This window comes from Glarea lozoyensis, assembly GCF_000409485.1.
Source record: "Glarea lozoyensis ATCC 20868 chromosome Unknown GLAREA4, whole genome shotgun sequence".
NCBI classification, from domain to species: domain Eukaryota; kingdom Fungi; phylum Ascomycota; class Leotiomycetes; order Helotiales; family Helotiaceae; genus Glarea; species Glarea lozoyensis.
The window spans coordinates 852,080-865,273 of record NW_007360999.1 but is presented as its reverse complement, the minus strand read 5'-3'; the positions used below and the strand labels follow the sequence as shown (position 1 = coordinate 865,273).

At 47.4% G+C, this 13,194-nt stretch overlaps 6 protein-coding genes across 6 annotated transcripts; 3 read left to right on the top strand and 3 right to left on the bottom strand.

Annotated features, from left to right (window-relative positions):
* Nucleotides 1-391: 391 nt before the first annotated feature.
* On the bottom strand, nt 392-1,890 carry GLAREA_09638 (PLP-dependent transferase; the record flags this gene model as incomplete). The annotated part of the gene is made up of 4 exons (XM_008086234.1): nt 392-1,274; nt 1,326-1,362; nt 1,448-1,707; nt 1,826-1,890. The coding sequence occupies 4 exons, from the start codon at nt 1,888-1,890 to the stop codon at nt 392-394; spliced, it is 1,245 nt and encodes a 414-aa protein (XP_008084425.1).
* Nucleotides 1,891-2,389: 499 nt separating this feature from the next.
* GLAREA_09637 (uncharacterized protein) lies at nt 2,390-3,244 on the top strand (the record flags this gene model as incomplete). Its single annotated transcript, XM_008086233.1, has 1 exon — nt 2,390-3,244. One exon carries the CDS (start codon nt 2,390-2,392, stop codon nt 3,242-3,244), a length of 855 nt encoding a protein of 284 aa, XP_008084424.1.
* A 1,066-nt stretch (nt 3,245-4,310) lies between these two features.
* On the top strand, nt 4,311-5,934 carry GLAREA_09636 (S-adenosyl-L-methionine-dependent methyltransferase; the record flags this gene model as incomplete). The annotated part of the gene is made up of 10 exons (XM_008086232.1): nt 4,311-4,430; nt 4,493-4,536; nt 4,586-4,636; nt 4,687-4,693; nt 4,836-4,880; nt 4,930-4,965; nt 5,021-5,139; nt 5,191-5,247; nt 5,296-5,650; nt 5,698-5,934. The coding sequence occupies 10 exons, from the start codon at nt 4,311-4,313 to the stop codon at nt 5,932-5,934; spliced, it is 1,071 nt and encodes a 356-aa protein (XP_008084423.1).
* Nucleotides 5,935-6,886: 952 nt separating this feature from the next.
* GLAREA_09635 (t-snare protein) lies at nt 6,887-7,618 on the bottom strand (the record flags this gene model as incomplete). Its single annotated transcript, XM_008086231.1, has 3 exons — nt 6,887-6,909; nt 6,981-7,383; nt 7,439-7,618. 3 exons carry the CDS (start codon nt 7,616-7,618, stop codon nt 6,887-6,889), a joined length of 606 nt encoding a protein of 201 aa, XP_008084422.1.
* A 1,053-nt stretch (nt 7,619-8,671) lies between these two features.
* GLAREA_09634 (FAD/NAD(P)-binding protein) lies at nt 8,672-10,407 on the top strand (the record flags this gene model as incomplete). The annotated part of the gene is made up of 3 exons (XM_008086230.1): nt 8,672-8,897; nt 8,955-9,393; nt 9,441-10,407. The coding sequence occupies 3 exons, from the start codon at nt 8,672-8,674 to the stop codon at nt 10,405-10,407; spliced, it is 1,632 nt and encodes a 543-aa protein (XP_008084421.1).
* Nucleotides 10,408-10,840: 433 nt separating this feature from the next.
* GLAREA_09633 (Cytochrome P450) lies at nt 10,841-12,257 on the bottom strand (the record flags this gene model as incomplete). Its single annotated transcript, XM_008086229.1, has 4 exons — nt 10,841-10,953; nt 11,008-11,645; nt 11,732-11,863; nt 12,025-12,257. 4 exons carry the CDS (start codon nt 12,255-12,257, stop codon nt 10,841-10,843), a joined length of 1,116 nt encoding a protein of 371 aa, XP_008084420.1.
* Between the last annotated feature and the right edge of the window lie 937 nt (nt 12,258-13,194).

The following is a 13,194-nucleotide window of genomic DNA, read 5'->3' as shown; positions in this document are numbered from 1 at the left end:
GGGGCTCAGATGAGAATAACGTGTGGTACGAAGCACAGGAGCAAGTCTGGAGAACCTGCTTGCCTAGTACTCAAACCAATTTTTAAGGAATTGCCATGCGCAGCATGCTCACTCCGTGGAGTAGGGAAAGGCTATCAAATTCGTAAGTAGTAGGTTAACACTTCACGATTACACTTACTTTCGCCTTCGCTTCGAATTGACTAGTTGGTATCGTTCACAGGATTCAGATAATAGAGTCCACGGGTGTTCTGTTAAGGCAGCCACATAAGCTTGTAATTCGCAAAACTTGCTAGATTATAAATCCAACGATCCAGACTTCGAAACTGCCTCAGCACTATGCACGCCATGATCTACACTCTATCTGCTGCGAAAGAGTTGCCTCAGAAACAGTCTATGCTTCTATGTATTTTCTCAAACCCCTCAGTCTCTCTTTTGCTCTCTCCAGCACTTCATCCTCCTTGCAAACAGCGAATCTAAGCCAGTCTTCTCCTATATGGGCATTCTCGTCTGTGTAGAACTCGGTTGGTGGGATAGCGGCAACTCCCACCTCCTGAATAAGAAACCAACACAGCTTAAAGTCGCGCGGGCGATCTTTCACATGGTCCGGGAATGGATACCCCGATGGAACCTTGACCTTTTTCATGTTGACGAGTACGAAATAACCTCCCTCGGGGTCAGAGAACGGCAGGTCGAGCTCAAGCCATATTTTGTTGAACGAGTCCATCTTTGCTTTCATCTCAGTGATTGCTGTTGTCCAGAAATTATTGGCATCTGCTTGCTCGAATCCGGCGGCTGCTGCTTCCTGGAGAGGTGAGACAGATGAATAACAAATCCTGGTATGCGCTGCTGCTACATATTTAATCAGATGAGGTGTGCCAATAAGCCAGCCCACTCGCCAACCGGTAGCATAAAAATTCTTTCCCGCAGACCCAACGGTCAAGGTCAGGCGCTCAATTTCCGGGGACAAGGTTGCCATGCGGGTGAATGGAACATAGTAAAGCCTGTCATAGACCTCATCGGAGAGAATGATGATATTATTTTTGACGCATAGCTCGCCTATTTTGAGCAGTTCGCCTTTCGAAAACACCTTGCCCACAGGATTGTGAGGTGTATTAAGTACGATCATCTTAGTCTTTGAACTAATGGCGGCCTCAAGCTCACTAAAGTTGATTGTCCATTCCCCAGCCGAGGTGTTCTGTGTTGCACCATTCTCGGGTGGGTGTAAGGGAACGTACACGATCTTGCCCCCTGGCATCTCGATGTTCGAGATATATCTAATTATAATGAGCCTCCTGGTCAAATTCCAGGCCTGAAAATGAACTTACTGGTCGAAGAATGGCTCAAAAATAATGACTTCGTCATCTTTTTCGAGGAAAGCCATGAAAGCACTTAACATGCCTCGCTCAGGTCAGCTGATCACTCGATAACTGAAGCCTGACAACGTTACCTTCATTTGCCCCAGTTGTAATGGTAATCTCAGTATTGGGGTCCAGCTTTCGTCCCCAAAACGGAGAGTATGAATCCGCGATAGCTTGCTTTAGTCTCGGCCGCCCTCTAGTGGGAGAATATTGGTTGCATTCAACTTTATCAAGAGCTTCTTTAGCAGCATTAATGATGAAGTCTGGAGGGTTATATCCGAAGAAACCTTGGCCCATATTCACAATAGGTTGCTTTGGGGAGTTGGCAGCTCCTTCGTTGACAATCGTCCTACAGCAGCGTAAGCATCTCCGATGAATGTTATGAGACAAGCCGTATTGAGGAGAATTATACAAGCGACAGTTGAACTGAAAACGTTGAGCGGGAAAGACCCAAGCATGTCACTTACCACACATCTTGTCTTCTATCAGCAACTCTTGCTGCGGGTTGAAGCTGTGCCCTTGGATCTGTCATAGTGGGGGTGGGGTGGGAAGAGTATCTCTGCTCCCTAACGAGACCAAGAGGTATTCTGGGATATTGCCGTAAAAGGGTATAACAGGCTCGAGGAGAGAAGGTTCCACGAGGAATCATAAGGATACACGATCCAGGGAGAAGGATTACAATCACTTCGCTGCCTACTAGTTCTGGTGACAAATTCCCCAAGTGCAATCCGATGTCGAGCGCACGCAATTGATGCCGAAGCGGAGGGTCCGCAACAACAGATGGTGCGACTTTAGACTGGTGATAAATCCACTCTTGGAAAATGCCGATAATCTGCCGGCTAGGCTTCGGGACTTACTTTGTTTTGGCCATTCGATTTCAGAGGCACAGTATATCCATTACGAGTTAATCTGCTGGCCCCCTTCAATGCTTGAAGCGTCCCAGCATCGATCGAGTAGTCGAAACATGTTTGCGGAACAAAAAATGAGCCACGTCTAGTCTGCGCGCGTTCGAAGCGCGATACAACCACGCGATGGACTTGCCAGTCAGGACTGCGAATCCTCTTCATCTGACCATACGGTTTACCACTTCCATCCCGGATCTACTCCTGGATATTTCCGAGCCTGAGCGTACCACCGTTGTCGCTCTGAAGCATCTTCTTCGTTCACGCCTCGATCCTCCAACGTCGCAGCACCGGCTTCGATTTATTCAAGGTGGAAAGCTTCTCCAAGACGGCGATGTGCTCCATTCGGTTCTCAAGATCTCGACGCCTCCGCCTCGTACCTTTGATCCCAAAGGTAAGGGCAAGGAACCTGAGCTGCCGGCTCAACGCGTCTATATAAATTGCTCCATCGGCGATGTCCTTACGGCAGATGAGCTCTCAGCTGAAGCCGCTGCAGCAGCTCAATTGACAAATAGAGCCAGTACAGGAACCACAAACGGCTCCAAAAGCGGTAGTCCGAGTCGACCTGCAGTCACCACTACTGCTGTTCGAGGCTTCGATAGATTACTGTCTGGGGGGTTCACAGCCGCCGAGGTCAACCAGCTTCGATTACAATTCCTCTCCATACAGTCAAACATTCATACGCCAGAAACAATGCCATCACCGACAACTTTACGCCACATGGAAGATGCTTGGATCGATGACAACGCGGGTAATACAGGTACAGGCGGTGCTGCTGGCGGTTTTGACTTCGGAGACGATGGTCTTGGAGGTGGTGCTCTGGATGACCTCCTGTGGGGAAACGTCATGGGCTTCCTTTGGCCGCTGGGTTGTCTCGGTTGGGTACTGCGAGAAGAAGGAGTGTTGTCCGGTAGGCGTCAGATGGCTGTCTTTACGGGTTTCATGCTTAGCCTCACATTCGGAATGCTAAGAGTCATGTCATGAGATGATTTTATCAAGCCACCGCCTTCTGCTTGAAGGCCGGGTCCTGAAGAGTCCATCATTATCTCAGAGCGTCTCCTACCTGCGAGAGAACATACGATGGGTAGAACCATAGTGCTAGAGACAGCACACTGGGTTGGGTATAGGTTTTGCTCATCGAGGGCAGGAGACTAGCTTAGTTACTGGACTAATGTTCACAGAACATGGCTGCCCTGCTGGTACATAGTAAGGACTGCCTTTAGTAGCCCTAAGTTTCCTACGCCCTGAGTCCTGCAAAGTCTCAGTACTCGGGGCATGCCAGGAATTTCTCCTGTATAGGAATTCACAGCGTCAGTGTTCTTCAATGCATCTGTTTGGCTCAATATTTTTTGTATTGGTAGTCAGGGATATCGCAAGGACTCAGTGGAGATATGTTTGATGAAGACGAACAAAAACCATCTTGATGCTGTACAGTAATTCGGGAAGAAGCGCTCTATGCTTGTAATAAACGTGACTTTCTTGACTTTCTACAACACTATACCGCAAGAGGCGTACCAAACGTTGCCCCGGCTCTAGCCATCTTGGCTGTCTTCTTCTTTGGCTCTCTTGATCGTGGCTCGTAAGCGATGGCTCTTTGCGGCATCATCTACATATATCTGTCGTATATATGTATATATCATATTCGTAGTGATCCGGTTTGCTCTATTATAGTAGTCCTGAGGCCAATCAAGCTCCTCATTGAGGGTGTTTGCAATAGCTATTGCTATCCTCGCGCGGGGCTGCAATAAGGTAGCTGCAGGAAAAAGCCCCTCATGCGGCCTTGCTCTGTCGATTAACGTTCAACATGAATTATGTGGCGTCTTCCCATCCACTCCTCTTTATCGGTCCAAGCGCATCGCACCCTGCTTGTGCAGTGATACACGAATGTTATCGAAATCTTCCTTGTATTCGACCCAGTCGACTTCTCGTCCCATGTCGACTGATGCTTGTACCCTCGCGAGCGATAAATTAAAATGCTTCTATGTGAACGTCGCAGCTTTATATCTACAACAATATATTGCAAAAACATCGGTTTCAGCGTCCTTTAGCTATGTCGGGATCCAACGACCCTACGGCTGTCCCCGTCGCAAGCCCCGATCCGCAACATGAAGAAACCCTAGGTCAAACGGCTCCTATTGATGCTGGTCTAGCAGATGATGGGGCATCTGATGTGATTGATGCTGATGCAAGTACTTAGAATGCTGTGGTTGTGCTAGACTGAACTCTTACAAGGACACTTCCAACCTGGATGGTGATTCAGCTTTTGGAGATGATGGGTGAGTCCTGTCAGGTGCCCTGGAGATCACACATTAAGATGCGAGCCAGAAGCGAAAGAGATTCCAAAACATCACTGAGTTCCGGAATCACAAAGTATCGGTCAGTGTGCTCTCATCACCACTTATGTGACCCGGCTGATAGGCTCGTAGCGAAGAGGTATAAGTCGAATTTCCCATCCACCAAAACAACTATAGTGACCGTGCCCGTACCAAACGCTCGCAAACACTACGGTCACTTTCTCCTCAATTCCCAATGCGCCTGATTTTTAGTTTACTGCATCTCACCTGACATTACCTAGAACGGCAGAAGGTACCATGCCTACCGAGATGGAAAGTACCTGCTTGTAGGTCACGATGTCGCTACGGTGGATAATTGTTGCTGACGCATGCCAGCCAAACGATGATGCAGAACAAGACAGATTAGACTTGGTGACATCTCATTCCTCTAATTCATCGTCCGAAACCAATTGACTAACAGTCCTAGCACCACCATGTCTTCAATCTGGCGCTAGATGGGAAGCTCGTGATGGCCCCAATCAAGAATCCGCAAAGGGTTTTGGATGTGGGTACCGGAACAGGAATCTGGGCCATTGATTTTGCAGAGTATGTCCATCCATGAGCTGTGGAAGATGGGATTGTTAACCCGTTTAACAGCCAATATCCTGAATCCCACGTTATAGGTTGTGATCTTTCTCCAATTCAACCAGGATGGTAATCTTCCAACCTACAACTCCGCGCAATTTGTGCTAAGTCGGACAGGATACCTCCCAACCTCGAGTTTGAGGTCGACGATATAGAGGATACATGGCGTCATAACCCTTTCTCTTACATACACATGCGATCTCTGGGTGGTTCCATTAAAGATTGGCCGAACCTGCTTTCTCAGGCGTACAATCATCTGAACCCGAATGGGTGGTTGGAGATTGTCGAGTTTGAAGTACTGATTAGAGTGCAAAATGAACAGGATGTTGGGTTTCCTCCAATGATCAAGAAGTGGCAAGAAGGCTTGCACGATGCGGGCGAGAGGATTGGAAGGAGCTTTGAGGTTGCCACGCAGGCAAAGAAATGGCTGCAAGAGATTGGATTTGAGGATGTTACCGAGGAAGTGGTCAAGGTTCGTCAAGATCGCTCATACCGAATTTCCTACTGACAGCATCCTAGGTTCCAGACTCCCCATGGCCTCGTGACCGTCGTCAAAAAGAAATCGGCGTCTATCAGCAGCAGAACATGCTCGACGCATCGAGCAGTTACGGTCAGGCACACTTTACTCGTGTTCTGGGCTGGAGTAAAGATGAATACGATATCATGAGCGCGACAGTAAGAAAGGAGCTGAAGGATAAGAGATACCATGTTTACTCCAATCTTCATGTTATTTGTGGAAGGAGACCAGAAAATTAAGCTACTACAGCACACTACCAATGAATGAAATAATGATTGGCACATCTTCAGCGGAATACTTAAGTAGGAGGGAAATGTGTCAAAACATATCCGCTTTCCATATCAAGTGTGCCTGACGCTCAAGTTTATCCTTGATGCTCCTTACCGAGTGGCAACGAAGTATTCTCATGGTGAGTAGAAACGAAACTGGACTAATATGCTCCTCCGTTCGTCAAGAAAACGCTCCAAAGAAGTACAGTTCTCAATGCAACCTTATTGTGATTCTCGAGTGATTTGGTTTTGGGACTTTCATCGTACCAAAGGCAAGCATCTTTAAAAGCCTTGATTGTGATGCAGTTAGAGACTACTTGATGGGCAGTTAAGTAGGTAGCTACTAAAGCTGCAGTCAGGTGTCCGAAAATGGAAATGAGGCAAGTGACACATCCCAGAACACGCAAACATGTCCAACATAAAAATTTGGTCCCACTTGCAACATCTGTGAGACCTGCGCATGTACACACCTATAAACACCATGTGAGTATAGAAAGGACAACGGGTAGTTTTCCACAGCTAAGCGCATTTGTGAAGCTCTGACTACGACCTTGGTGTCCTGTTTCGCTTTGTAGAATCAGATCAGTGCAGAGTCACAATCTTCGGCATTGGAAATGCTCAAAACCGGCCAGCTCCCGTCGAAGCCGGCCTCGGCATTCAGCATTGCAATTTGAGAATAAAAGATCGGAGGGATGAATAGCCAGAGTCATCAGTTTAGCATTACTGCTAGCCGAAGAGCTCCACGTCTTATATTAGTTCATGTCTGAAATACGACGCATGGTTCATACCATCCATGAAGAACTGCAGAGATTATCCACCATTCGCCAAAAACGCCAACAAGAAGACCCAAGGTATGTCTATTTAAACTTGCTGTAAATAACAGCAATAATGAGAAGAACCAAAACTGTGATTATACAAACTGTTATAATCCGATTTGTAGCCATCCTGCAACGAATTTTAGGTTAGCGATAGTTTATTATCTTGTGTCTAGTTGAAGGTAGGGGTGCTTTACCTACGAGCCATACCGCGCAGCGTTTTGACACTTCTATCCACGTATCCCTCACTTTCTAGTAGCACGTCGTTCGTGTGCTGAATGACTTCACGTTGCTGAGCCAAATCTGAGAGGGTACTTGCACCGATAGCTTCGGTTTCGTAGGCCAACGCTTGACTGGCCCGTAATCTTTGAGAGCTTCGATCAAGTCTATCGGTTCCTGACAAGAGCTGCTGTCTCTGTTCCAGTTGTACATCATTTGGATTGTCCGAGTATCGCGAAGCAAACAAAGCCGATCGATCATCTGCGAAGGAGCGTAACTTCCGTTTCGCGGCGTCAACATCGGATTCGTGGTTTCGGAAGCGTTGGTTTACTTTCGTGCGGGTCGCAGAAGGAATATTGGACTTCTCAAGGCGCATGGAATCGAGCTCCAGACAGGTCAGCAGCGTTCTTAACGTCTCTTCTAGCAACCAATGCACATACCAATTCGTTCGCCTCCTCTACTGCTCGTTCTGCCTGGCTGATGGCTGCTTTTCTTGGTTCCCCGGTTAGGTCTGGAATCTGGTCCAACTTCTGGCTGAGATCCGCTTGAACGAGTTTAAGCTCGGCCTCGTAACTACTGAATAGCTCGGAGCCGGCATCGGTATCGAGGGGGTTTGACATTTTGATGGAATGATTGAAGGGGTGACAGGACCGGATGGAACGATGTATCACGGTGGCTATCTAATGTACTCGTTGCCTATGGGGTCGTCGCAATGCCCATGCAGGTCGATTTGGTAGAAGGATGAAGCGGCGCAGGAGTCTGAGAAGGTAGAGCTATCGAATGTGCCGAATAACAAGTGAAGTTGAGCCGTGTTCAATCGTGGATCTTGCTGCTGCGACGGGATTTCAACGTTGCTTGATGATAGATGTTCAGTACGACGACGAGACCTGAGATGGATCGCCCAAGGATCTGAGCCACAGCCATCATTGCTCGGCGCGGTTTGCACGCCACTCACCAATCCATGACAGCTTCCTATGTCACGTGTCGGCTCGGGCAGACCCACGCCCCATCTGAAGGGCAGCTTTCCATATGCCTTCCGCCGATATAAACAACGTGAAGTTTTAATGAAAAGTGTCAAGTAGAAAAGCGTTATGTGATTGATAAGGGCGATTGATATAGGTACCTGAGGTAGGTCCTTGTTCATATCAACTCATACGAATCTACTCACGTGCACGTACGAGCTATCCCCCAGTAATGGAACATTGGTACCTTGTCTTCCGTACCTAGCAGATACCAGGAGAGCACGCAACCCTGTACATCTTCGACCTCGAACCCGAACCTCTTCGATGCTATCTTCAACTTGACAAAAAAACACACCTTCCTGCCCTGCTGAACACAGACACCAGCTCACTAGATCTGTCGCCCAAGCTGCCAACCGTCACTTCTACTTCTCACATGCAAAATCTTGGAACGGTGCGCTATTGTGGCTGCGGAACTAGAAAGTAGCTTCGTCCCACAGCCATCCTGGACTTTTGTCTCTCCCCTTCCCCTTCAAAAGCAACGCAACCAACCACCTGGGCACCATGCCGTCACATAATAACCACTACGAAAATCACCCCGCGACTTGCGACACTCCTTCCCACCCGCCAGCCGGTGATCGAGACCTGTGATTATTCCTTCTTTACTGCTTCTTCCTCCTTCCTCCTTCCTCCTTTCCCTCTTTTATTATAGTTATGGGTTCTCTGACGACTCCAATCCCCAGAAAGAAAGTCGCAATTGTCGGGAGTGGTGTCGCTGGCATAGGGGCGCTGTGGGCGCTGAATCGCACACCCCACGATGTATACATTTATGAGGCAGCCGACCGCCTGGGAGGCCACACGAACACGGTAGAATACAAGCATGGTATCAGTGGCACGCTGGTCGACACAGGTTTCATTGTTTTGAACACCGCGACATATCGTCAGTGCTGCTCTAGTTCTTGCGCCTCCTTCCATTTGACATGCTAAACTATTGAAGCAAACTTTATAAACTTTCTTAAGACTATTGGGGTTCCGACGGTACCAACCGAGATGACCTTCGGCGTCTCTCGAGACAATGGATTATTCGAATGGGCCGGGACTTCGCTATCCGCCGTGTTTGCGCAACGAGGAAATCTTTTCTCTCCCCGGATGTGGCGAATGATTTTTGATATTATTCGTTTCAACCAATATGCCCTGGATCTGTTAAAGGTGGATGTGAAGAGACACAGATCGCGCAGTCAGACTCCATCGGTAGTAAATGGAAACCATGTACATTTCGGCGAGGAGGCGGAGAGCATTGGCCAATATCTCGAACGTGAAGGATATTCGCATGCATTTCGAGATGACTATCTTATCCCGATGACCGCGGCAGTATGGAGTACTAGTCCCGACAAATGCTCTTTGGATTTCCCCGCTGTCACTTTGGTCCGATTCATGTGAGTGCTGCAACACGCTGTGCAAGTTAGGTCCTAATTGACTATAGGTGGAATCATCATCTTCTGAGTACTGTTGCTGAGCGGCCGCAGTGGCTCACATTGAAGCATTGCGCGAAGAGTTATGTGGATGCTGTGATGAAAGGGTTCCCTCCTAATCATGTTTTCCTCAATACCCCCGTAGAATCTGTCAGCAACGATGAAGATGGCCGCGTCCGATTACATCTGGAGAACGGAAAATCGGAAGTCTACGACCATGTTATTCTTGCAACCCACGGGGATCAAGCACACGCGCTAGTGCTTCCTGAAGCTGATGCCGAAGAGCGCAGGATTTTATCGGGATTCAAGACAAGCAAAAACACAGCAGTACTTCATTCGGACCTCTCTTTAATGCCAAAACTGAAAACTGCCTGGTCATCATGGAACTACATGACGAAATCTGGACCAGCGTCGTCCAATGTAGATCAGGTTTGCCTCACTTACAACATGAATATTCTCCAACATATTCCTACCGATACATTCGGCGACGTACTTGTAACGCTGAATCCACTACATGAGCCAGACGAAAAACTTGTACAGGGACGTTTCAAGTATTCTCATCCTCTTTATAATCCTCAATCCATCTGGTCTCAGTCACAGCTTCCTTTAATTCAAAATACTCGTGGTATTAGCTACTGTGGTGCCTGGACAAATTATGGGTTTCACGAGGACGGGTTCTCCTCGGGCATCAAAGTTGCTCAGGACCACCTGGGTGCTCGACTGCCATTCAACTTCAAAGATAGCACGTTCAGTCGCGGTAGCCAACCAGTGCTCGGACTGCCAGATCTGCTACTTCGAGCCTGGATCTCAATGGTGCAGATGCTTATTTACTTGATTGAAACATTGTTCGGCGTTCGAAGAGATGGCCATCTTAAAACAAACAGCAATGGTATGAGCAAACAGGAAACCAATCATTCAAAAATTGCTTTTACTCAGGAGAGTGGGATGACAGAGCGGAAGAAGAAAAAGTCTTCGTAGGATTCAGCTACTGGGGTCGGCTTGATCTTACGCCATCTGTTTGTGGAAGTATACACGTTGCCATTTATACCCTTTCTGTAAGTAAAGCCGTATTCTTCTGTATAGACCCACTTTGTATAGTAGCACGTTATAGCCATATTCGAATTGCACCAGAAGCTAATATGGCGATCGTAGTCTATTGCACGAGAATGTGATAAATAGGGTTTTGATTAATTATGGCTGTCCAAAAAATTCGCAATGGACAGCATTATTATTAAAAGCCTAGAGCAATGATTTATGGCCATAATTTATATGCTGGGAAGGGTGGAATTGGGACAAACATAATTATGATCTGCTCGTTTTCCCCCTTGACCTAAACTCGACATTTACTTGCGCAACTAAAGCTTTTATCCGCCATAAGGTTGTCTATTAAACCCTGATATGAGATCGCAAATCAAAAAATAACCGATAGTTCTGATATTCCCACGTCTTTATGAGGTGGTGAGTACTTGACCTCCTCAAAGGGGATCGCTAGTTTGAGACCAGGAAGCCTCTTGAAGATCGACGCTACCAGAGATCAGTCAACAATCATTAGAATACCTGGATAGGAACGAGGCTTACCAAAAACAATCTCAAGTTCAGCTCTTGCTAGCCATTCAGCAACACATCTATGTTCGCCCCAGCCGTATCCCAGAGCTTCCTCACTTCGGCGTTCCCTCTTCATATCAAACACATCTGGGTTTGGGAACACCTCCTCGTCTCTGTTCCCGCTCTGGGTCGCAGCAATGATACCTTCTCCCTTTTTGATAAGCTTGCCGCCAAGATTTATATCTTCCTTTGCGACTCTTTTGGTGGCAAGGGCTGAAGCGGTGTGATATCTGCAGAGTTCCTCCACGAACTTGGGAGACCATTTCTCCGGCTCTGATCTGAGATCTTCAAGCTGCTCTGGGTGCTGAAGGGCGGTCACGATTCCTAACGCGATCATCGAAATCATGGTCGCATTGCCTGCGACGAGAAGGAGGAAGGCAATCTGAGTTACATCGGCTTTCTGGAGACGGCCTGCTTTGAGCTGGTTGTCAACCAAAAGGGAGATCAGATCGTTTTCTGATTTCTGAAGTCGCTTATCCACAAGTGCGTCAATATAGGATAGTAGAGAAGCGTTGGCTTGGGATGATTCCGTGGCGGTTGCCGAACCATTGCCACGAATAGCTGCTTGTTGGGTGAGATATGGTAGATCAGACAGCGGAACGCCCAAGATGCTGTAAATGATCTTGTAATTGGTCAGCTCGGGCTCATGAAAGCGGGATATGAGAACCCCACATAAGAAGGCACGGGTAGTGCAAACTCCTCCACGATATCGAATGGTTCAGCTCCCCCATGCTCGGTCACTTTGTCGAGAAGTTTGTCCACGGTCTCCTGTATCTTTGGGCGTGTGTTATCAATATGGGACTTGGTAAAAATTGGCTCGACCATACTCCTGTCAAAAGTTAGTCTTAGTACTAGCAAATGAAGAGCGTTCATCCCTTTGAGCCATGTGCTGAGGCGGATCCATGTCTACAAAGGTTGGCTTGCTCTGGGCCGCCAGCTTGCCTCCTGCGCTCAGCTCAGGGAAACCAGCACGAGTCCTTTCCTAGTTACTGGTCAGTGTCAAACCCTCCATCAAAAGTTAGACTCATTACTTTGGAGAGTCGCTGGTCGGTCAAAACAGCGCAAATATCTTTGTGCTTAACCACAAGCCACGCAATGCTACCATCAAAAAGCTCAACTCTCGACACAGGGTCATTCGCTCTCAATTGGGCATATTCCAATGCTGGTTGATAATCTGAAGGCCGAGCAAAGGGAAACTTTGGAGGAGTGGTGCTGGATCCCATAATTTTCTTGGCTATATTTGCTTAGAGAATGGAAGTCTAGTATTGGGAACGATTAATATGCGCGTGGTAATTGATGGCAATGGAAGTTTGGTCCATTGAGAATTGTGCTTTACGTCTGTCTTATATACCTTTTCAATTTTTGCCTTCGCATGCCTTTCAGCTTTCCGAATCATGCGCTCCGATTACGAAAGCACCCAATATCATTTGCGCCGAAATTCAATTGCTTCAAAGCCATGGTCATTATGTCAGTCAGCGCTCCGCAGTTGTAACCTGCAGGGTGGTACAATATCGCCAGGACCAATCTGCATAGTTTTACAGATGGCATGGGCGAGTCGCGAAGCCAATGAGATCGACGACATTGTCCGAAGACCCGATATGTGAGATTTAGGGACAGGAATCGAACGATGATCAGCCCATGGAATGTAATTGCCCACGGAAAAGTGTGAGAAAGCTCGTTTTGCGTTGTATACCCGCAAAGGCTATGTCAATATTTACCTGCCGAGGGAGCCTAAAGCAGGAACACAAGAATAACTGGTTCTCGTCAACTGAACTATACGCTTTCCGGGACCAATGAAAACAATCGTCTTTGTAGATGCAATCATGGAAATCAAGTCTTCCATGCCTTCAGTGTGTATAGTGACAGAATGTGGTGTAACAGCCTAGAAAGTGAAGAAGAGGCTGACAAAGCCAGTATTGAAGATGGAGTCGGGTGCTGTGTGCGTTTAAGTACTCGAGTGAAATGTGACTTTGAAAGCCAAAATCATACAACAAGTGTCTTACATGGTTATGCTATGTTGAAATTGGTAATGCTGCGGAACATTTTCTCTATTCGCTGTCAATTTCAAGTGTTTGCTCCCGGTGCCGTAAGATAGTGTATTTGAACAAGTCTAAATTCTTTGAGCAATGTACAGCCAATGAACATACTCTTCAGCATTGG